Source organism: Pagrus pagrus (assembly GCF_965226575.1).
Source record: "Pagrus pagrus genome assembly, chromosome: 21".
Taxonomy (NCBI): Eukaryota; Metazoa; Chordata; class Actinopteri; order Spariformes; family Sparidae; genus Pagrus; species Pagrus pagrus.
The window spans coordinates 6,628,227-6,651,383 of record NC_140208.1 but is presented as its reverse complement, the minus strand read 5'-3'; the positions used below and the strand labels follow the sequence as shown (position 1 = coordinate 6,651,383).

The following is a 23,157-nucleotide window of genomic DNA, read 5'->3' as shown; positions in this document are numbered from 1 at the left end:
TGTGTTATACTACATAATATTACTGTATTTTACTGTCTTCAGAAAGAAATTCAGATTAAAGTGAGCCTGTTGAGTCAAAATATACTGAGTATGGCTGAACTGTAAAGAAAACAGACGTTTTTATTGGCAAATGATGATACAAATGATTTATTTGCATACAGAAAATATAGAAGACCTCTGAATTCACAGTGTGATGAGAAAGTAACAATAGTCCCAAACGTACACATGACCTGAGCCCAGATATACATGACAGAAACATTCACAAGTTATCCAGCAGCTGTACAAAACATTTGTGGCAAGACTTTTCATTTCTTTCCCTTACAGTTTCTGGGGTTATTCTTTGATTTGTGTAGGTTTGTTGTTGTTGACAGTAGTCTTACATTGTTGACTTGTCCCTTAAATGATGCAGAGCAAACAGACTTTTCTCATTTTATTCATCGCTACGCTGCTGGTTTTGAAACAATAGCTCCGTTTGCAGGTGAGGTGGGAGGAGAGGGACTTTTGAGCCGTAACGGCTCCCCGGGAGCCACCAAAGCCACGATATTCTCCTTCTTGGACAACCAGAACGCCGGGTAAAGAGGCTCCAGGAACTCTGCCTCGTACTTGTGGATGAGCTTAATGGTTTCATCCACGCCGTAGAAAGCCAGGAGGCCTCTGCTATAGTCCACGTAAACCCCGATCCGAGTGAACTTCTCCATGTTCAGAGGGGTCTCCACGTCGCTGTGCCAGGCGGAGAAGGTGCGTCCGTTCCACTGGAGGCACCAGGAGAAGTTGTTCCCAGTGATGCAGCTGTTGCTCTCGCTGCCCTTGCGGTCGATGCTCTTGTAGGTCACGCCGATGTGTGTTCCCTCTCCGCTGATGTCTACCTCGAAGTAGTGCCGCCCCAGGTAGAAGCTCTCTGTGGCCAGGACTTGGCGCCAGCTCTCAAAGCGCTCAGGTACATCAGGATAAGGATGCTGCCAGGGCGTGGTGTTAGTCACCTTCCTGTTTTCTTCTGTCAGGCGCAGGAACTTGTGAGCCGTGTCAGGGTCAAAACTCACGTGGGCGGCATCTGGGGGAGGATTGTGAAAATATTAGTCAACAGTGCAAATACCGCGGCAGTCACCAAGGTCACCATTTTGTTTTTGTAACTCTACTTTCTACTCCACTACATTGTCTGACAGCTGAAGTTATGTTTCAGTTTAAACCACACCTAAAAAAAACAAGATCAGCTTATAAAATACAACATTTTAAAGGTTAAACTTGTGCTTCATGACACTTTTGGGAGGTTACCCGACAAAAAACAGCAAGATTTCTTCCATCTGTCCCTCTGTCTGTCATCTGCAAACCCTATTTATACTTTGCAGAGTCACGGGGAGCTGGAGTCGACCCAAGCTGACATAATTGGGCAAGTGGCGGGGTACACCACCGTCATGCTCAGATTGTCAGATACCAATCAAAGTCAAATACCAAATCAGGTCACTGGTGTTGGACTCAAGTCACTAACCCACAGCGCTGAGACTCAACTATGTTTCTCAAGTGTCATAGCGTTGCTTTAATATATTTCTATGTTGCTTTGTTTCTAATGTAACACTATTTTTTCAAACAAATACATAAGCTTAACAATTTTAATGGAAAGTTGAATCTTTAGAAAATATTCCATGAATTTTAGTATTTCGTACGTCTCTCTGACAGCATGCACTCGAGCTGGCATGGACTCCACAAGTCAGTGCAAACTTGTAATGTCATTTGTGATAATGTGTCCATCACAGGGCCCCTGTGAGTGCTCTTACTTTTAACTACATTTATCTGATAATACTTCTATCCTTTTACTTAAGAAGGGAACTTTTACTTTCCACATTGTTGTACTGCTACTTCTTCCACTTCTGATATTGTTATTTGAGGAAAACTCAACCAGGTTCCTCTAGTTACCTTTCCTAATGTAGTAAACAGCTGATATGTAGTTGATCTAAAGCCCGGGGTGGTGGGTCTTTGGGGGATTCAGAAGGAAAAAGTGTGTGAGCTACATTCCTGAGCAGGTGAAAACAATGCAGCGTTGTTATAGACCCGTCCAGGTGTACTGGAAAAGGCTTCAGCCCACTGTGTGTTTGAACAGGATAAACATTTACAGATGGATGGATGAAGCTTTCCTTGTCTTTTTCCAGGTTATTAGTCCCCACTTCCAGCTCTTCAGGCCGAATACTTTTTTCTTTTCTGTATTCAGGAAGTTGTTCAACTCGTTTATCTGATCCAGAGCCGGTTTATCAGCTGAATGGACTCAAAGGACTGCACCTGAAACAGCTGTCTCCGTGCATCATCTTTACTCTCTGATGTCAGGGAAGTGGGACTCACTACCACAACCATGACTGCACTGTCTCTGCCCTTTGGCCCATATTCATTCACACATCTAAAAAAAAAACACTCACACTTGAGGAAGTCTGCATGAGCCACCGGATCTGGTATGGACATGTTCTGTTTGGCTGCAACGATTTGCTGCACTGTCGTCTTTATCCCCATTTTGTCTGCAACGAAAAGGAAACACATTTCAGTGTCATTTGCATGAAGCTGGCACGAGAATGCACCGCAGGGAAACAAGTATGTGCTGTCTTTCAGCTTCAGCCGGTGACTTACAAAACAGGTGAGTCATGGAGCTCACAGGTGGTTTGTGAGCACATCTATGTAATTGTCATCGCTCATGTTACCACCGCTGTGTACCTGAACTCCACAGCGGTGGCACGCAGGCTGAAAATTCTTTACAGGTGTGAACACGCCCCGGACAGACAGTCTGTGCAGAAAACTGTATCTTAGAGCTCGAGTGTGAATTCCTCCTTCTTTTCTCACCGTTCTTGCACGTCTCTTTAACTTTCTCTATGTATGAAGACACGAGCATGTCACACAGCTCCTGCGTGGAGTCGACGATCACGCGGCTGAAGGAGTTCAGGCGGTCCATGAGGCCGATGTAGACTCCAGGCAGAGAAATGTCAGTGGCTTCTTTCTTCCACTCTGAGTACTCCTGCAGAACAAACACAACCACATGAGGATCGTTGCAGGACTCTCCCCTCTAGAAACAAATGATCTCGCTCCTGCTGGTGTTACCTGTAAGAAGTCCACATCGTTTTTGTTTTTGGAGAGCTTCTCCATCTGCGCCTGTGTCTTCTTCAGCTCCGTGCACCTCTGCTCCAGGTGGACACGGATGCCCTCGGCCTGCCTCAGCGCCTGCTTCTCCTCGCCCTCCAGGATCTCCGTCAGCTCCCGCTTCGCCCTCTCCACCACCGCCTGCAGCTCCTCGAACTGGCTCTCGATCGTCGCTCGTACCTCCGTCACCGAATGCTGTGGAATAATGCTTTTAGTTCAGAGTGAAATGGTGACAGTTTACCTTTTTACAAACCACGGATACGTTAAATTTGTATGTATGGTGGTTTTGGGCGAGCTGGGCGAGAGACCACTGTTCAAGGGGCCGTTTGAACATTTGTGAGCATGAAACCACTGGATATGAATGCGACGTTTCGTGATGTTCGTGGCAACAAAATGGGATTTTTTTGACAAGATGTTGAGACATTTTCCAACCATGTTTTTGGCGACAGAAACAAGTAAACCAAAACATGATCCCCACCGTTCGAGTTGCCCCGTGGACATTCGTAAGCGTGAAACCACTGGATATTTTTGAAAAGATGTGGAGATATTTTCCAGCTGTCAGTAGAAAAAAAAGGGATTGTGCCGCGTTTGTGGCGACAGAATCAAGTAAGCCAAGACATGATCGCCACTGATCGAGACAAGGTTTTTGAATATCCATAAGCATGAAACCGCTGGAAATTTTTGACAAGATGTCGAGACATTTTCCAGCCGTGTGATCGGCAGCAAAACCAGATATTGTTGACGAGATGCTTGGACAATTTCCAGCTGTGATAATATCGACAAAACCGAATATTTTTAACGAGACATCACAACTATTTTCCACCGTGACGGCAGAGCCAAGTAAGCCAAAACATGATCTTGTCGGCACCCTAACCAAATGGTTTTTGTTCCTAAACCTAATGACAACATAAACACAAAATTGAACCAACCAAAAGACGCTTAAAGTTGCAACATCAGGAATGTAAAGGTGCAACATGTCAGTGGTTTATAGAAACATGCGTGGCCAACATTTATTGCGGCGATTGTTCGTGTCGGATGGCAGCGGGCCAGGCATTTTTGACATTCTGAGGGAGGAAGTGAAGGTATCTCAAATACTCAGGTAGCAGGTAGGGAATGCATCTGGTCACATGATGGTTTTACATAACTGCCAGCTCACTGAGGGATAACTTGTTACCTCACCAACACTCAACCAAATAAAAACATGGATTACCTCACACACCGCAGGGAAACCTGTTCGGTTTGGGTGGCTCCGATACCTCAGGGTTTACAGGCTGGTGGTTTCTCAGGCCAAAAATAACCAGCTGATACTCATTAAGTATTGTGACATTCATGTGACATAGCGACAGTGAGCTAATTTTCTGATTAGTCATGCGGTGGGTTTACCTCGATGGAGACTGTGTTGAGTTGAAGTTTGTTGATGGCGTTCTCCGCTGCCGTCACTGTCTTCACCATCTCCGTCTGCTTCTCCCTGAGCTCTTTCTGTGAACATCAGAGGAAAAACAGAAGTCAGCGCAGAAAAACCACAACCATGTCCTCATGCTGAAAATATGCCGATCCTAACAGATGGAAAGCAAATGTATCTGGGCTGATGTAAACATTCAGGCTGTTTCTTCAGGAAAACGGTGTTGTTTCCTGGTTTCCTCTTCTCTCTGTACGTGGGGGCCTCACATCCTATTCTACACTCTGATGTCTGTGGTTTTCAAAGGCTTGTTTTTGTTTTTTAGATTCAAAGTCTGAATTCCTCGGGCAGGTCCGGGCGGATCCGGAGGTGAAGCTGCTACAGAAAGAGATTCTTTTCCATAATGTTCAGATCCTGAGGTGAACATTTCCAGTGTGACAGTGCATCAAGTCTATGATAAAAAAAAACAGCCAGACATGTAATGTGAAAGTCTTACAGAGATGCCCTACAGCTAAAATGTGTTGTCTGAGGAATTTCATTCGGTGAGGGGTACAAGAGGATCCCGTCTCTCCCCACTTGTCTCAACAATGCAGAAATAATTAGATCCAGAAGTGTGGCTTAGTTATTTATTTTGTCATGTACATACAAATGCACACAACAAGACAAGACAACGAAAATGTTGTCTTGGCTAACCTCTCTGGTGAGGTTAGGCGGTCAGCTAGCCTAGCTGGCTACTGAAAGGAAGAGAAGCACCGTCAAGTTTATGAGCAGTGAGCTTGGCTTTGTTGGGCTTCACTGATTACTAGCTAATGTTGCTAGCGGTTATCTATGACACTGAGGGGGTTATCAATTAGATCAAAAACGCTACTAACAAAAATAAAAATGTTAAATACATTACAGTATGGAAGTTAACTGTGAAAAGGCACATAACTGACTTATTGATGATAAATCACTGTCACCACAAAGGTTGGAGGCTAACGTAACGTCAGAGTTGACAGACAAGCAGTCAGGTAGAGAATAAATAACAAATAAATAATAGATAGATAAGTAATGATAATCTTTAATGTTTCAAAAGTTAAATTCTTAAGTTGTCTTGATGTAATTGAGGATTTGTACCAGATCACAACATGCCACTCAAGCATTTTACATGTGTTCAAGTTCAAAGAGTAACACAGTCCATCCTCAAAACCATATTTTCTTTTAATGGAAAAGTATAAATATTAAATGTAACTTGGCTCTGACATATTAACTCATCCATCGGTTTAAGCTCTGTATGATTTATCGGGACAAATGAGGCCAGAGCAGAAGCAGAGGGCTTGTGCTGACATGTGGCAGCTAGCAGAAATACTTTTCTGCTAAACAAGTAGAGCAAATCCATTGTTTGGCACTGTGACAAATATCTGTTACACACCCAACAGCCTCTCAACTTCCGTCCAGAGGGAATTTGTGCTTGTGAATTCATTTATTAGCATTACGTCATAATCACCCAAATCAAGAGGGTTGTTAAAAAATGCTATCTTGCCATCTGGATAGAAAAATAAACCCTCCCCTCCCCGATAAGAAAAAGGACTTTTTACATGTTTCTTTTGCCGCAAATAACATATTCTTGCTCGATTTGTACAACAAGAACCGCAAGTAAAAACTATATTGTTACTGTGTATTCATACAAAATGAATGCGTTAACATTTTGTGTTGAACCTCGCCTCAGTTAAAGGTGGGGTGAGCGATTCTGGAGAAAGGCAGTTGATGGTTGAGTTTCACACCCAGGTCATCAGACTCAACCATCTATTGTCCGGCCTGTTTTTCTAACTGTTGGTCCTGTGTGAGTAAACCTCTTTGAGAGGAAGTTTCCTCTTGTGCAGAAAATATTGTCGGTATTATTAATTCCCCTTGTTGTTTTCTATTCAAACACAATTAGAGATGTAAGGAAACATGTTTTGCGACTGCGACTGGTATTCTACCTGCATTCTCAAACAGCTTTATTGACACTGCGAGCCTCCCAACAGTGTTTGCTTTACAGCTCTAATGAAGCACTTTGAGGTTTTGCAACAACACACTCCGCAAATAACAGGTGTAGGCTAAAAGCTCCAGATCTCTGCAGGAATCTGGACTGGAATGCTTGAACCTGAGGGTCACTAACTGTCAAAAAGAAAAGACAAATGAGACTTTGGCTGAAGCTTGAGCTTTCGCTGCGTCAGAGCGTGGAAATAGACCCGAGTATTAAGTTTCCAGACCGACAGACCATCTTGTTAATCACAGAGCAGACTGTGATTTGACGGGCTTTACATGGGATATTAAGTCAGAACGAGCGTCCTAATTAGATTTAAAGTGATGAGAGCTGCATTGTGAGAACAACTGTGATGCACGTGGAGGATACAGTTCATCCCCGCCACACGGAGCTAAAGGTCACGTCCATCATAGCAGCTCAGTTGGACATCGCTATAAATATCCCTTCTTCTAGAAATGTTTTGTGGACATTTTTGGGAGAACTGTGCCTTTAGGATAAGTTTGGAGCCCAAATTGCATCTCAATGGCACTTGTGCTGCCATATTCTCTAAACTTCAAAGCTTCAGTCCTCAGTATTTGTCTGCTCAACCATGTGGACTCCACCTTAACCACAGATTGTAAAATAAATAAAAGAAAACACACAGCTATCAGCTGACAAAACCACACCGGAGGCTTGTTGCAGTTTGAGAAAATAATGGGCCTGGAGCTTATAAAATGCCGAACAAGAAAGTGGAGCAAGTTACGCCAATCCTTAAATCACTGCACTGGCTTCCTGTGTGTCAAAGGACAGGTTTTAAAATCATATTGCTTCTCTGTAAAACACTACATGGTCTCAGGCCTGTACATCTCTGGTAAATGTATACGTCACAAAGCATTTAGACCGTTCAGGTCATCGAACACAGGCTGACTCAATGTTCCCAGGATCAGAATCATGCAAGTTGAAGCAGCTTTTAGTTTCCATGGTCGACACCTGAGGAACAAACCTGAGGTCTGCTTCAACCATCAGCTCATTTAAAGTTCTTAGTTTCTGTGCTAGAAGTCTGATGTTTGGTTCTGGAGGGGAGCTGCAGGGTTTTAAACTCAGTGTGGGAGTGTCCTCACAGAGGCGTTAGGGCCACTTGTGGGTCGTTGGTCCAACCGGTCTTCATGTGGGTTGCTAGGGCTAGGTGAGCCCAGGTGTGAATGGTCGTTAAACTGTCTGGGGAGGGAACTCAGTACTGCATTGTAGGTGGGTGTTAAGTAATGTCGTCCTCTGTTCAAAGACACTGTCTCGTCAGTCACAGTGACTACGGTTTTGGTCAAATTTGAGTTATGACTGGATTCAGACTTTTAAAAGATTATTTTGTCTTGTGAGAAATTGTCCAAGTTCAGTCTTGCTACAGAAAAAAAGATGTGAAAATTGCCAAAAATGCAGAAAACGCCAAAATACTACCAAAACTTAGGGCAAGTAGTAATAAATGAAGTTAAGTTGGTTAGTTAAGGACTTAAAACATTTCTGTATACTGTGGTTTTACAATAAATTAAAAGCTGCAACTATTTATTTGCTCATCATGATATTCATTTTCTTTTAAATTCAGTTTCTTTTTAATCTCTATTTGCTTAATTTAGCCTTTCTTTTGTATTTAAATAACATTTTAACATTTTCTCTGTCTTATTTTAATGCATTGCTGTGCCTCTGTGCAGCACTTTGAACTGCCCTGTGTCTGAAAGGTGCTCAATGAATAAAAGTGCCTTGCCTTGGCAAAGAGCTCAAGAGCCCAAAGATATATTGATATAAAACAGAGACAAGCAAATCTGGAAGCAGTGACTGTTTGACATTTAACTTTATAAATATTTTAGAAAAGTATTTTCCAGCCTGAGGGCCAGGAACCAAGGAATTAGTTCTTTTTTCTGACTCTCTTGTGAAATACTGAATACTTTGACCTGTCCAGGCTCCCAAAAACACATCTGTAAAGAAATAATTACTTTTTGCTTTAGCTGCTCACAGTTTACTTAAACTGAGCTATAACCTGAGATAAGGGGCCTCGTTTTAAATTTGTTATATAGAAAAAATGTCTCTGTCTGTTTCTGTTATTTGCTTTTAATCTGATTTGATCTGATCTTACATGTGCAAATAAAGTAAAAGTAAAAAGGTCACAAGCCAAAAAAGAGTAGAAACCACTGATTAAATGATTAATTAATTATCAAAATTGTTATCAAACACAATTAAATATAGAGAGAATCATCTAATTGTTCGAGAAGTTTAGTTGTAGGCTACAAAAAAGGGTGAATTTAATAGATTAAGATGTATAAACATGCCGTTTTGAGGAGTTGTCATGACAGTAAATGAATCCAGCGTGTGAGTGACGGATCTCTCACCTCTATTCGTTTGCGAGCGTCCACCACAGGAACGATGTTGTGGCCCTTGTGCTCCTCCGTCACACAGTCCTGACAGACGCAGCAGGAGTCGGCGCTGCAGAAAAGCTCCAGGGGCCACTTGTGGCTCTCGCAGGTCCGCCTCTCGATGTCCCGGAGCGGCTCCAGCAGCCGGTGGTTCTGAAACTTTGGGTTCTCCAGGTGAGGCCGGAGGTGGGCCTCGCAGTAGGACACCAGGCAGGTGAGGCAGGACTTGAGGGCCCTGCGGGGGTTCTCGATACAGGAGTCGCACACCACATCGTCGGGGCCCAGAGGTTCCTCCTTCGCCTCCTCTTCTTTGACCTCCTCCTCTGCCTCCTTCTTCGCCTCCTCTGCCTCTTTCTTCTCCTCCTCCTCAGGCTTCTTGGGATCCTCGGACTCCTTCAGGTCCTCTTGGATCTTGATCTCCCCTGTGGTCTTGGAGTCCGGCTCCTCTTTGCTCTCGATCTCAGGAGCTCCAGCCTCCGTCCCGTTCTGTTTGGGGCTGTCAGGTTCAGGCTTGCCGGGGCTCTGCAGACACTCAGGACATCCTTTACTTTTGTCCTGGAGGCAGGAGCCACAGACAGAGTGACCGCAGGCTGCCGGCTTGTCTCCGCTCAGTGCACCTGAGCGGACTCCACACGGCTGCTGGTTGGAGATGGGAGCCGTTTCTTCAGCTGCTGTATTTGCCATGTCTTCAGTCCGTCCCTCTCTGTCAGCCTCTCTCCTCTGCTGTCTGAGAATAACTGGCTCAGCCACTTTTTGTCAGCTGGTAGTTCCTGGATCGCGCTGAAGAGCCTGAAAGCCACACCTAGAGGATGTCAATTGAAGCCCATAGTTTCAGTCGAAATGTTAACCACTCACATGCGAGCGGGCGGGCCAGCACACAAGAGATACACCCACGCCTGAATCACTGCCCTCCCTTCCCCGGAGGAAAAGAAACCACAGGGAGGAGCCCACGCTGCACAGGGAGGAACACAAGAGGTGTAGAGTTTCTCCCACATGCACCGTGTTTGAACACAAAGCAAATGTGACAACATTACTTGTTGACAGATGTTTTTCTTACCTCACTGACGGATTCATTCACTGCTCTGTTGCCTCTGTTACAGCATGATTGAGCTATCCAGATAAAAATGAGGAAGTCATCGCTGCAGCCTTTTGTCAAGCGAGCATTTCTGCTGCTGCTGCTGCTCCAAAGTACAAGTGGAAAATCCAGTGAAAATGTAAATACACTGAGTGAATCAGCAAAATGAGAGCTGATACTGCCACCATGTGACTGCAGCCCGTGGATATCAGAGAGCCACTCAAGAGCCCAGTATGAGTAAAAGTCAAAGTGGACAATAAGGCACATTTATCAAGTGACTCATGAGGAACAGTCAAGTGGTCATGTGATTAATCACATGTGTGTTCAGCCAATTAGAGACATGGGTCCCCATTGTTCTTCTGTCTTAAAAAAAAATGTTTAAAACATCTTTTTACATTTTACTCTGCAGAGGTAAAAATGATTTTGAGGTTATTTTTACTTGTATGTAATCTTTAATTAAAGCAATTCACACGTGACATTATCAACACATAGCTTCCAACTACAAAAACTAAAAGTTATTTTAATCCCTGATGATTGCATTCGAAGTCGTACATGTGTCTAAGAAGGAGCACCTGCAGAAAAACAACTGTATTTTAATATAATACATATCATCTTAGAGCAGAGTTCGAGTTATGTGGGAGACAGTCGAGGTTGAGCTCCCATAAAGCAGCAAAAAGGCCCAACAGTCCCGTTTAATTCAATCAAGCCTCATCCAAAATCAAACTTCAGCCTCATATCACTCAAAATTTTGAACCACCCGTAACATCTTAACTACAATTTCAGCTCAGCAGATCTAGGATCGGGATCAGAGGTACCAGTCACCTTAATACGCCTGATGTTTTCATCAAGATTGATGCTTTATTCCCTGAGAAATTAATTAAAGTGTAAAACAAACACAAACAAACAAAAAAAAAAAACGTCCTATCTCACAGTTTAAAGAAAAACTCCTGGATCTGCCCCTTTATCTGGATCAGCACCATAAGTTAATTGGGTCTATTCTGGGCCCAGACTCAGCGTATTCCTGCCAACAAACCAACAAACACACAAACAAACAGACACAGGTGACAAGACCTCCTTCCAAGTTAATAAACGTTAATGTAAAGTAGTAACTGTTTGCTAATGTTCAACCTTAATGAGGTCATAATGTGCTCATGTTGTGTTCACTGTTCATTTTGCTGCCCCCAAGTGGTAAAAATATACACCAGCACTACTTGATGTGTTTTATACTGTGTGAGTGTGTGAAAGATGAGACGTGACCAATTTACGCCCCCAATTTCATTATCGCTGTCTGTAGGTTTAAAAAAAAATCTGGATAAGTTTAATTTGATATAAATACACAATCATTTATTTTATCAGGAATGTCACTTAAACAACAACTGGATACGAGCAGCACAGATGTTTGAATACTGGACTATAAGACAATAAAGGCAATAAAACAATAATTACTTCTCGAAAATTAATGTTAAAATGTATTATCAGAAAACATTAAACACGCTGAGACAACTCTATAATGTTTGTGCTTGTAACTACAGTGCAGTCAGGAAGTGACACAGAAAACAAACATCTGTCACTATGGAAACAGGAGCCTGTCTCATAAAGCGGGATCAGTGGTGTTATCCTAGTTTTGTTCTTCAGTTAATCAGTAAAGTCTAAATATGGGACATTTTGGGGAATACATGAACTGGTCGTGCTGAGAGTTCGACGAAAAGATCAGCAAAACTGTAATACATTGTGGAGCTGGAGCCAGGAGGTGATTAGCCTAGCTTAGCATAAAGACTAGGACCATCTCCATCTGTGATCGCGGTGACCAAAACAAGTATTTCAAGCCAAACCGCGATGTTTTCCTAACCAAGTGGTTTTTGTGCGTAAACATAACCAGAGCATAAGCACAGCGCTGCGACAAGAGAGAAATATAAAATTCAATCCAAAGGCGGTGAATGAATTTCCGAGTGAATATCACCAATTTCTTTATATCTCATGAAATAAGATCCTCTGATTGGTTGATAACCAGTTATCAAGGACCAGCAGGTGCTCACAGAGAGAGTCACTGAGCTGAATCAGCCGCTTCATGAGACAGACTCCAGGTCATCAGACATCGAACTCACTCCTCATCTTTTGTTTGAGCGCTTATCTTTGTGCTATTCTTTAAATTACCTCTAATAGTGCAGGTTATTCATTCAGTTAAAATGATAATTTAAAAAAGCTATCATGAGGATTTCATGTTACTTTAGCTCCTAACATCATGAGTGTATGTGTTATTGATTAAAACCTATCCTGTACGTTAGAGACTATTCAAACCTGGACTGTGGAGGCAGAGATGAACCTAAACACTGAGGCGGCAGCAGCAGCAGCAGCAGCAGCAGCAGCAGCGACAGCGACAGTCTTTAGTCTTCAGTCTGAATAGTTTTTCTCCTTCATTACTGCACCCCCACCAGCTCTGTGATCGGCGGGGCGAACACCATCAGTTCCTGGTATTTGTGGAAGAAAAAGTTCAGGCGGGAGAGGTAGCTGTCCTGCTGGTACGGGAGCTTCTTTTCAGTCAGATACTTGGACACGACGGGCTTCACCTGGAGACACATGGACCACATCATCCACATCAACATCTGAAAGTTACTGACTTCTCAACTTGGATTATTTATTTAATCTTACTGCATATTGTTTAGTTAATCTGTCGGTACATATAGTATTATGGTCTTAAATGGATACTGAGTGTACCATGTTTATTTTTTATATTTTAAAGGGCTAGTCCACAGATTTTGTATTGCTCTCCAATAAAGTTAAAGGGCTCACTGGGGACAGATTTTTTCAAAAAGATAGTCAAGATTGAAGCAGCAGAGTGGAAAAATCATTAGACACTAATAGTCTGTTGCATGTTAAGGTCTTTAAAACTTACTTTGTAATTAAAGTTTCCCGCTAAAATTTAAAGTTTCAGGCTCAAATGAGGAAAAAATGATGTCGTCATCAAGGTGGATTTAATCTCAAATCTCTTCCGGAGCCACAGAAAACAGCTCACAACGCGCTCTCAGAGGTTGAGTTGAACTTATCATGCGATTACACTGATTAATGTGCAGTCAAATAAAGCTATTAATGATAAACCAAAACAAATAAAGCTGTGTGAATCAAACAGTGAGTATTAAGAAATAATACTTTATTATTTATTGCCAGTAGTTTTGTTGTGGCTCTTGATAATGAAACCTCAGTTTTGGTTCATCTTATTTACTTTAAATGTGTCTGTCAGATTAACTGTGATATACTGGTGTAATAACGAAAGTCATAATAAAAACAAATGGAAGCTTTTATTTATTGCCAGTAGTTTTGTTGTGGCTCTTTCATAATGAAACCTCAGTTTGCACAAATGCATTGACTTTTATTAACAAGACATTTATGATGTTAATACTGGTAAAATAAAACAAACAAACAAAAACATTATTACTGTTGATTAACACCAAGAAACAGCATATTAGTATTTATTTGTCTGACAACTTTTGACTTTTCCTCCCTTGAACACAAACATCTGAACCTTCTCCTCCTCACAAATGTCCTTCAGAGGGAAACTTTTTACTTTGATACTTTGAGTACATTTCAGAGCCTGTACTCTATGACTTTTACTTGAGTAAAGTAGTTGAATCAGTACTTACGTCTCTGTACTTCTACTGGAGGAAAGGCTATGTGGACTTTTGCCACACTACTTTCTACCTCTGTAGTGGGAGTTATATTTTGTACATACCATATATGCTCGGTAAACTGTTTTTATTTTTTGCTATTTTATGCCAGTTCATTATAAAAATGCTTTATGATTACTTTGTAAAATCAAAGTAATGATTGTTTCTGTTTGTTTCCACCTCTGAACTCGTTAACCTTCTTTCCCAGCGCAGTGAAAATCAGTCCAGCTGCACATTAAGATAAAACCACGTGTAGACTGATAATATATAATGTTTTTCTCACCTTTAAACACATGTTATCAGACAGAAAGGGGAAGAGATGGTGCTCCACGTGGCAGTTGATAAGCGAGTGTCCAAATATCCAGTCCAGCACGGGGTTACGCGGCAGGTTCAGGACCCCGTGGGTCATCTGGTAGATCCTCTTTGGTCGGCTGGTCGGAGAGAACATGTCGAGGCCGATGTGCTGCAGATTACACGCGGTGTTAGTTCGGTTTGATCTTCAACTACACAAGTTATAAAAACAAAACAAAGTAAGAAGTACACTGCAACTGGATTTTAACTTTACTTTTAATTCTCAGGAAAGAACACAGAATAATAGTTTTTGTTGTTTTATGGGTTTTTGTGCATGTAAAAGGTTTTAAAGTTAAAACGGTCAAAGTCGGCACCAACAGAAGCTCCTCTCTCCCACAGAAAACACTGCTCCTGAAACGCCTCGTCAGTAGTCCCGCCTTTAATTCTGAGACTTTGTGACATCACACTACATCACTTATTTGTATAATTTATTCCTAGTGGCTAGTTTGGCATGTAAGAATTGATTAAGCACAGCTGCTCTGGTTTTGTTAGCTGTGCTGGGTCAGGCGTGTGTGAGCGGACCAATCAGAATAGACTGTATATTCAGGGGGTGGGCTAAAACAGAGCAGTTCAGACTGCTGCACTGGGCAGTATGAGAAAACTGATGTGTTTTTTTTAACATTAAAGCATGTAAACCTATTCTAGTAGTAACCTAAAATAAAATGATGAACCTCAAAATAAGTATAATATGTCTCCTTTAAAACTTTATCGAAGAAATTTAAATAATTATTTCCAGGACGTCAGAAATTCGCTGAGTGTTTCCTTCTCTTCTCCATTTCTCTGTCCGTCTCTCACTCACTGAGGAAGACGAGACGCAACAGTAATATCCTGTACTTCTTCCTGTACAGTGCCAGAAACAGGTTGTGATAACTATAAAGAGGAGAAAGGTATGAAAATTTGTCTTAAAATGGAAGAAATAGACAAGTCTGACCCAGGGAGGAAATGTGTATCCAAGAGTAGCTGCTTGTTTTGTTCATTTGGTAAATCAGGAACGGGCTCAAACAAACTGGATTTCAATTCCTCGAATTTCAATATTTGCTCTGCATTAATGAAGCAAAACAACAAGAAACCTGCCACCACCGCTGCATAATGCAAAATAAGGAATATGTTTATTTTTTATTCACCGTCAATGTTTAGTGTTTTCATATAGAAGGGAAACGAGAAGAGTTTTATTATGACATGTTTTCAAACGAGACACCGGAGTCGACCTAACCAAAGGTCGTCCTCAGCCAGAGGTCCATGGGAACACTGAGTTCGGGGGGAAATATCGGCCAGCAGCCAACAGCAGCAGCAGCAGACAGGTCTGAACAGGTTTCAGTGTGACCCCCCACAGAGATCAAACCCTTCACCCTGTTACACTTCACATCAAGAACCTGTGTTTTCTAATCCACCTTCACACCCTTTTGATCAGAACAATGCACAATGACCTGCCGGACTCACACTCCATCACGCATGAATTGTTCCTTTTTATCCCCTCAGCTGTGTGACCGATCTGATCTATGAGAACACAAAGCTGCATTGAAGCAGAGTTTCTCAGAGTGCAGAGCAACAAGAAAGTGCTCTCATGATGGTTTGGCATGAAGCGACACGGCCACAGTATCAATCTGACTCCAGATGACCATCATAGGAGCACATTGAGTAGATAGTCGGAGCTCTCAGTCATATCACATGATCCTAATCAGCGTTGGGATTAAGCCAAGCTGTCGTGGAACAACCTGGGAACGAGACGAACCTGAGAGTTCATGTTTTATTTGCCCTGGCAGATGTGTCTGACCTCCGCCCCCTTCCTGTTCAGACAGATTTTCATCCGACCGAGGCTGTGTTGGGTTAATCAAAACCATTTATCTAATGTGAGGTGGGTTTAAGACGTGATTGACTGATTGAGTGATTTACAGTAATGGGCTGCTATGTCAGTTTGGATAAATGGAGGTGACGCGACATTATTTACACCCTTTTTTGAGCTGAAGTTTTCACTGTAGCTGCTTAGCTAAAAGCATCAGTCTGAGGAGCTCAACCATGTGTCGGGGGTGTAAATAACGCCTTTTCAAATCAATTTGGAACATGGATTATACCGGACGACCTGTATGGAGACATTTTTATGTTTTTTCAAGTTGTAAAAAAAACATAAAATGGCTCATTAATCCGAGTCTACTAAAGCCCCAGGATCCAAATTGATTTGAAAAGACGTTGTTTACTCCCTCGACAGGTGGTTAAGACATGCTGCATGCTGACCCTTTGAGCCTAGCAGCTGCAGTTAAAATGTAATCTTAAAAAGGGTAGAAATAATGTCTAAGTCAATTAATCAATTTGGGATCTCTGGGCTCCCACTTCTTCAGCTGTTCAGGAGAACGCTGCAACACTGTTGTGCTGTGAAGCTCCAGAAATGTTTTATGAACCTACAAAACTTCCCCTCATCAGCATGAGGGTGAGGAGATAATGACTGAATTTACATTTCGGGGGTGAACTGTTTCCTTTAAGGCCAGCCTCACAGAGATAAGACCGTGTGGTGAACACGTACGGTACAGCAGGCCGGCTGCAGGTATTTCTCACCTGGAAAATGTTGACGTGGATGTACGGCACAGAGAACATCGCTCTGCAAACAAGCATGCAGAGCAGAGCGCTGAGAGGCGACTGGAAGCCGGAGACGTGGATCAGCAGCCAGTACTGTGAATACAGGCCCAGTGTTACCATCAGCACGGTCCTCAGGACGAGGGCCGCAGACTGTCCTTTGATGTGAGCTGTAAAACCAGAGAATCAGAAACTGTCACATGCATGAGAATAAACTCACAGCTGAGTGAGAGAGGCGAGGTAACACGGCAACATGAACAGGATCAGATGGTCAGAAGTCTCAACTTCACGCTGATAGTCACATTTAATGTTGAAATATTCGTGTGAACTCATAAACCATCTCTGGTCCTGTGGCGCCTCTTACCGAGTGCAACGAGCGGCGTGATGATGGGCACGGCCAGGGGAGCGATGAACAGGTAGACGGTGCGAGGCAGGAAGGGGACCTTCCACACGCTGGAGTCACCCAGTCCAATGACGTTAGTGTGAGCGTGATGCATCTTAATGTGGCCCTGAACGCCGGCCCGGGCTGAGAACGAGCCACAGATCTGAGTGGATGAAGGACAGATGGCTCGTTTATGAACAACAACACGGAAACTATCAATGAAAATTATCAGGCGTATATGTATATGACTGGATTATTTTTTATTATATGCTCTTTTTGATAAGCAGGTAATGACACAGTGAGGGCAAAGAACAGCAAAGGTTATGATGCCGTCTGTTTACTTATCATCCACATCCATATTCACAGGTTCAAGAGTTCACTGTTCAGACAGCGAGGCTATTAAACTCAGCTGTACTAACCCGAGCCACATCCGTGAAGGGTAATCATTCACCCTCGTAAATATTACTGTGTCAAGGATCATACATGAGCTGGTGATTGACCTTTCACCTGCACTGTCACAGCTTCCCTTCCAAATACACATGTACTCGTTCATTTGAGTACAGGTTTGTGTTTCTGGATATTTATGCACATGAGTGAATATTCAATAAGACTGCCTCATTTGCATATCTAATCATAAAACTTACTGTACAGTGATACGTACAGGAAGTTATATCTCCATGGTGATATCTGCCTGCTGGTTGTGGCTGTTTGCACGGTTACACTGCTGTATGAATTTAAGCACATTTTCCAACATATTGAGAGAGATATTCTTAAATCCTCTCTTTGTATCTAAGCAAATGTACTTGTATTAAAGTATGTCTTTGTTTAAAGACGCCAAAATACCAGTGAGAACATCTAAAAACACAGCAACACTAAAATGATTTGGACCGGCAGCCACAGAGCCACATGTGATCATAATAACACGACTCAAACAGAAGCTTTCCCTCAGGTGTTTAATGACAGCCGTCAGTTTATTTCCGAACATCTCACCTCGATGAAGAAGACGGCCCAGAACTTCGCCCAGGCCTGAGACTCGCTGAGCGCCCCGTGGCTGGCCAGATGTGTCCCTTTGATGGTGAGGACAGCGTGAGCCACACCCATCAGCAGCACGCCAGCTGAAAACCACAGGAGCTGAGAGGAGGCCAGCAGCAGGAAGGCTGCAACACAAGGACACAAGGAAATAATATCAATTAATTCACAAAAATGCCGTTTTGATGCCTTGACTTTGTGAACTTAACAGGGAATATTCATACAGATGTTGAGGTTTACTTTACTTAGACTACATCACCTTTACATACACAGTTACTTTATTATTCTTTTCATTGTTTTTACGATCTTTATTTGAGTTTCTTTGTTTTCTAAATTCCTGCTGGATGTGTTTACTGACTTCTCACAGTTCAGCAAGATAAACAGTCTTTATTAGCGCCCTCATAAGGCAGCAATGTCCCTCACACAAGAAAAACAAAGCTGCTGGATGTATGAAAAACAGAAAGACGACTTCTGTCTGTCACCTTTTGTAACGACATCTCAGCTTCCACAGGGAACTTTTGATTCTGGCGGCCGCAGAAAGTAAACTTTGTTTTATTGCCGCATCATAAGACTGCAGAGCTTCTTTCCTCAGACTATGAGCCTCCTCACTTCATCCCCAGCACTCCACCATAAAAAAATGGTTTTAACTTTATGACTCATGTGCAGAGCAGCTGTTCCATCCTTGAACCTTGAACCTATCCGACCTTGATAAGTTGGAATCTGACCCAGTGACTATTACTGTGTGACAATAACTATTTTAATCTTTGATTTGCTCATGAAGCCGGCTAGACAGTCTGGATGAGAGCCAGACCTTCTGGAGGAATAAACACCTGGAGTCACATCAGATTCTGCTCTGGAGCCGTTTGCTGGCGGGAGGAGAGCTCAGAGATTAAAAAGTGGATTTATTTTCACTCCTGTTTATCAGCCTGACTGCAGCAGGGATCCGTGGAGGTGAGCTCCACTGACTGGAGCTGGAGGGGGAATGTGCTTTACTTCATGAACGTTACGTTACAGAGAGGAGAGGGGAAGAAGAAGAGAGAACCAGAGTCTTTGCTGAGTGCTGAGTTCACTGAGTATAAACACACAAACATGCTAACGTTAGCTTTCGGCTAGGGTACAGTAAAGTAATCTTTTTTGGGGCGGATAAACACTGCACTAGTAACGCTTTCATTTTCTGCACCATAAATGGCTCTTCTCACAGTTAATCCATCCAGTAGTTGTAGTTGGATCAGCAGACCGGCTGACCCACACTTCATCCCCACAGCAACGCCGCTGTGTGGCTGAAAACATGCAGAGTTGTCTCTGTTATCTGTGAGCAGCCATCCGTCTATTCCACTGCAGCAGCGGCGGCGGCGGCGGTGGTGTGACTTTCAGCCATGACAGGTGGAGGATCAGGTGGAAGAAGGAAACTTTATCCTTAACTGGAGGTGACTGTGCTGCTCTGTGTGTGACGCCCTTTCATCGCACACGACGGGGTTTCTTTCAGGATGACATCACCGTGCAATGTCTCTGCTTTCAGGTTTCCACATGATGCAGAAATAAGCGTTCGGGTTCTGTTGATTGTCTTGACTGCACTTTCAGAGCAACTTCCTGCCTGCAAAGTCAGTTTGATCACAGAATGACCTCACTCTGATCACATTCAATAATTAATGAGATGCAGCATCGATGTGGTTGCGCTGTGGCCACATAGTTTTAACTGTAATAACTCTGCAACACAGGCAGCCGGTGACTGGACCAACTCCTGCAGCTGGTTCAGCTGACATGTTTCTTTCCTAACCCAATAAAACTGCGCTAATAGACTGCACCTCCTATTTCAAAGCAGCCTATTTCGAGGTGATAAGTCACAAGCTCTGACACACAATGACAGGCGACTCCTCGGCTCCACTGAGAGACTAGAATCCACTCAGATGTGAGTGTTTCTTCACAGTCGGGGAAAAAACAGAGTGAATCTAAACTTGAACCAGGTGTCATGTAAAGCTGCTGAGAGCTGTCACTACCAACGATCGAGTGACAGGAGCGACAATAGGCTCTCGTCCTAATTGAGGTCAGTAGCTGACCACCAGTGACCCAGTTACAGGGGGGCCATGAGATACTGGGAGTGCGTGAACCAGTCACGACAACAGGGTTGGATTGTAAGGGCCCATGTACAATGTTTAACTTGTACAGGGGCACTTGAATCTAAAGTCCATGTATGTTTACATTATATCTATATATTAATCTGCAAAACAAATATGTCTGTCACATATTTACACTTAAAGTTTTCTATATATGTGGAAACTAAATAATGTTATCTAGTATTTGCACATAAATGTCACCTCATATGAGACACACACATGTGTGAGACAAGTCTCTGAATATCAAATATGTCCATGTGAAGTTATATGTCCCAGTATTTCATAAATATATATATATGTATGTTTTTTTTTGGCAAATAAATTACCCTCAAATTACGTGTGTAGCGAGGTGGAGAGAGTCTGTAACTGTATATATATAAAAAAAACTTCATTCAATTACCAGTGAAAAGACAATAGTGACACACTAATATATTCATATATGGATATTTATTTTCCTTTTTTGTAAAGCACTTTGTAACCCTGTTTAGAAAAGTGCAATATGAATGAAGTTTATAATTATCATTTGAAATTTGAACAATTTCAGTGGTTTCAGCTCGACGGTGAACTGCAATTTTAAGTCATCGCCTTGTGCTGTGTGAAGTTACGATTGCCATTTTTCATAATCTGTAGATTATTTATAGTCTGAACAATTAATCTTGAAAAGAGCAGACACAAATAGTCGTTAATAGTCTTAATAATCAATTAATTTAAAAAAAATCGTTGACAGATAAAATAGCAGCATGACAATAATCATCATCATAAGAAGGTAATAACATTTCTGTGGTTTCGGCAGATGTAACACATTACGAGCTGGTTATAAGCCATGTGAGTGTTCATCGTTTCCTTTAAAGTGGCTCTGTGGAGGTCTGGAGAAGGAATTCAAACTCAGAACTGTATTATTTACAATATTAATGAGGTAATATTGATCTGTTCCATAAGTGAATAAACAAGCTGTTCTCAGAGGAAAATAAGGTCTCCAGAACACTGTTTGAAGCTAGAAAGGTGGCGGGGTCCGCCACATATAAGCAAAGTAAAACAGTATGAAGTTGTGTTGTCCTTTAAGGTCAGTTTGTTTATTCAGTTTGTTCAGTCATGAAAACAAAGAGAGTTTGTTTATTTAATTTGTTTACGCATAAAAAAAAAATCTTTCCCTTCTGGTGAACAAATTTACATCATGCACCTTTAATTTAAAAAATGAGATGAAGTGAAGAACAGCACACAAAACACTGCAAAATGTTTTTGTTTTTTTAACTATTACCAACATACAATGACAAGATTGCTCCATTATGAGTTATGATTATTGCTATAAAGCGTGTCAGACCATGTGTCAGATTCAGCCAAAAGGTGGATTTTTCTGAGCAGGTAGATGCCATAAAATAACTCAAACACTTAAACCTTCTGTTTTACACCTTTCTAGTTTGAGCGATAACTTATTTTTACCTCTTTACCAACAACATTTAGTAACTTTCCACCCTTTGAAGCAGCTTAGTGAAGTTTCCTCAGACTCTTACTCACCGGGTGGCAGACAGAGGAATGCTGCCGCCAGGATGCTGCAGTCGATCCCCCTCCTCTCCCACCAGCTGCTCTCCTTCACCATCTTCTGCACCAGCCTCGTCAGCTCCATCATCAGGGACTCCTTCTCCACCTCCTCACCGGCCGTCCCTCCGTTCTTCTTCCACTCCTCGCCGCCTGTCCTTCCGTTCTTCTTCCACTCCTCGCTGTCCTCTGAGCCCACTCTCCTCCTCACCACCCCCTCCTCTGGTACATTCTGCATGTCAGCCCCCTTTGCTGATGTTCAAAACAAAGTCAGCAAGCAGCCGGAGCTGAACGCTGCCTTTTCACGCTGAGCCCTGAAGCACAAAGTCCTCAGGTCAAAGTAAGCATTGCGAAAGTCCTTATTGGCAAGAAGCATTGTCAGAGAGGCCCAGCCCCCTTCCTGCTGCTTCAAGAGCCTGGTGGACCCTCCTCTTCTCTCCTACCTCCTCCTCATCTCTCTTACAGTTTCCTCTCTTTCTCCCTCCGTCAGCTGACTCCTGATGCAGCCCAGCAGCAGAGGAATTTATTGTCCCACGGCCTGAAGATGTAAGACTGCCCCCGTGACGTGATGGATCCAAAAACTACCAGCCGCTCGGCTCTGCTTCTCCCTCCTCTCTCATGCATTCTGCATGTCGTTCACCCCCTCTTCTCTCTTTGTGTCAGCCTCCCCTCCCCTCCTCTCCCCTCCCATCTCTGTAACCTTGGCAAACGTCCTGGGAAAGGAGAGGGAGAGAAGGAGGTGGATTAACAGTGGCTGGTCAGTTGTTTCTTCACTGGGGGAAAGGTTCAAGATGCTGCTATGTAAGAATGAGTCCCGATAGTCGGGGTGTGTTTATGTGTTAGCTCAGGTGAGAGTATAAATATCTGCGTGCACAGATCTAATGTCAGTGCTGCTTTTCATGCTGGAGAGAGGCCAGTGTTCTGGGCTGGAGGCCAGGCTGCAGTGTGCACTTTAACATAAACAGTGTGTGTGTTTTTAAGGCTGCAGGACAGCAGGTTCTGCAGAGACGGGAACATAAGAACACCAGGGAGTCTGACAGATCTGCTTACATCCTCCCACAGCCTTCAGCTGCTGGTTTTTATTTATGCAAGCACTAATTGACTGTCAGTGTCTGTGTTTGTGTGCACGCGGGCCAGAGAGGTAAAGCACGCAGTCAGCAAACAATGACCCTACAGAAAGAGACCACACTTCCAGTGTGCTGTTACTATGCTGCTTTGAAATGAAAAATAAGAGTATGCCTTCATTTTTTATGCACTTATCAGAGATATAGTTGACTAAATCAAAGGTACACTTGGTGAGAATGTTGATTTTTGAGTGTCATGTCAGAGTCTTATCGTTCGAGGTCGAGTCCACAATCCCAAAGCGTCAGTATTTGCCAAGTTGGGATGATAAGACTCTGAGCGAGACTCAAAAATCTACTTATTTACAAAGTGATAAACTTTAAGTATATTTTGTTTAGTATAATAAAAAATGGAATCATTTCTTTAATTGATTGATTGATTGCCGATCAAATAACGTGTACAAATGTTCTTTGGCT

The 23,157-nt window shown here is 42.7% G+C and overlaps 2 protein-coding genes across 3 annotated transcripts; both read right to left on the bottom strand.

Moving 5' to 3' along the window:
* Positions 1 to 100: 100 nt before the first annotated feature.
* On the bottom strand, positions 101 to 10,048 carry trim16 (tripartite motif containing 16). 2 transcript variants are annotated; one of them, XM_084342880.1, is made up of 7 exons: positions 9,960 to 10,048; positions 8,879 to 9,704; positions 4,498 to 4,593; positions 3,076 to 3,309; positions 2,821 to 2,992; positions 2,406 to 2,501; positions 101 to 1,051 (listed from the first exon to the last, which is right to left on the bottom strand). In XM_084342880.1, exons 2-7 carry the CDS (start codon positions 9,584 to 9,586, stop codon positions 441 to 443), a joined length of 1,917 nt encoding a protein of 638 aa, XP_084199006.1. In that variant the 5' UTR covers positions 9,587 to 9,704; positions 9,960 to 10,048; the 3' UTR covers positions 101 to 440. The 2 variants fall into 2 exon arrangements, with proteins under 2 accessions (XP_084199006.1, XP_084199007.1); XM_084342881.1 differs by having other exon boundaries at positions 8,879 to 9,691; positions 9,960 to 10,047.
* A 1,385-nt stretch (positions 10,049 to 11,433) lies between these two features.
* Positions 11,434 to 22,246, bottom strand: fads6 (fatty acid desaturase 6). The gene is made up of 6 exons (XM_084342998.1): positions 21,599 to 22,246; positions 17,931 to 18,097; positions 16,923 to 17,103; positions 16,541 to 16,728; positions 13,923 to 14,102; positions 11,434 to 12,544 (listed from the first exon to the last, which is right to left on the bottom strand). Exons 1-6 carry the CDS (start codon positions 21,855 to 21,857, stop codon positions 12,395 to 12,397), a joined length of 1,125 nt encoding a protein of 374 aa, XP_084199124.1. The 5' UTR covers positions 21,858 to 22,246; the 3' UTR covers positions 11,434 to 12,394.
* Positions 22,247 to 23,157: the final 911 nt, after the last annotated feature.

Coding starts and splice junctions, on each gene's coding strand:
- fads6 (XM_084342998.1), bottom strand. CDS start 21,857: ATGCAGAATGTACCAGAGGAGGGGGTGGTGAGGAGGAGAGTGGGCTCA. Junction 18,098..21,598: donor ATTCCTCTGTCTGCCACCCG/GTGAGTAAGAGT, acceptor CTTGTGTTGCAG/CCTTCCTGCTGCTGGCCTCC. Junction 16,729..16,922: donor CACGCCGCTCGTTGCACTCG/GTAAGAGGCGCC, acceptor CTGGTTTTACAG/CTCACATCAAAGGACAGTCT.
- trim16 (XM_084342880.1), bottom strand. CDS start 9,586: ATGGCAAATACAGCAGCTGAAGAAACGGCTCCCATCTCCAACCAGCAG. Junction 3,310..4,497: donor TCAACACAGTCTCCATCGAG/GTAAACCCACCG, acceptor ATTATTCCACAG/CATTCGGTGACGGAGGTACG. Junction 2,993..3,075: donor ACGATGTGGACTTCTTACAG/GTAACACCAGCA, acceptor TTTGTTCTGCAG/GAGTACTCAGAGTGGAAGAA.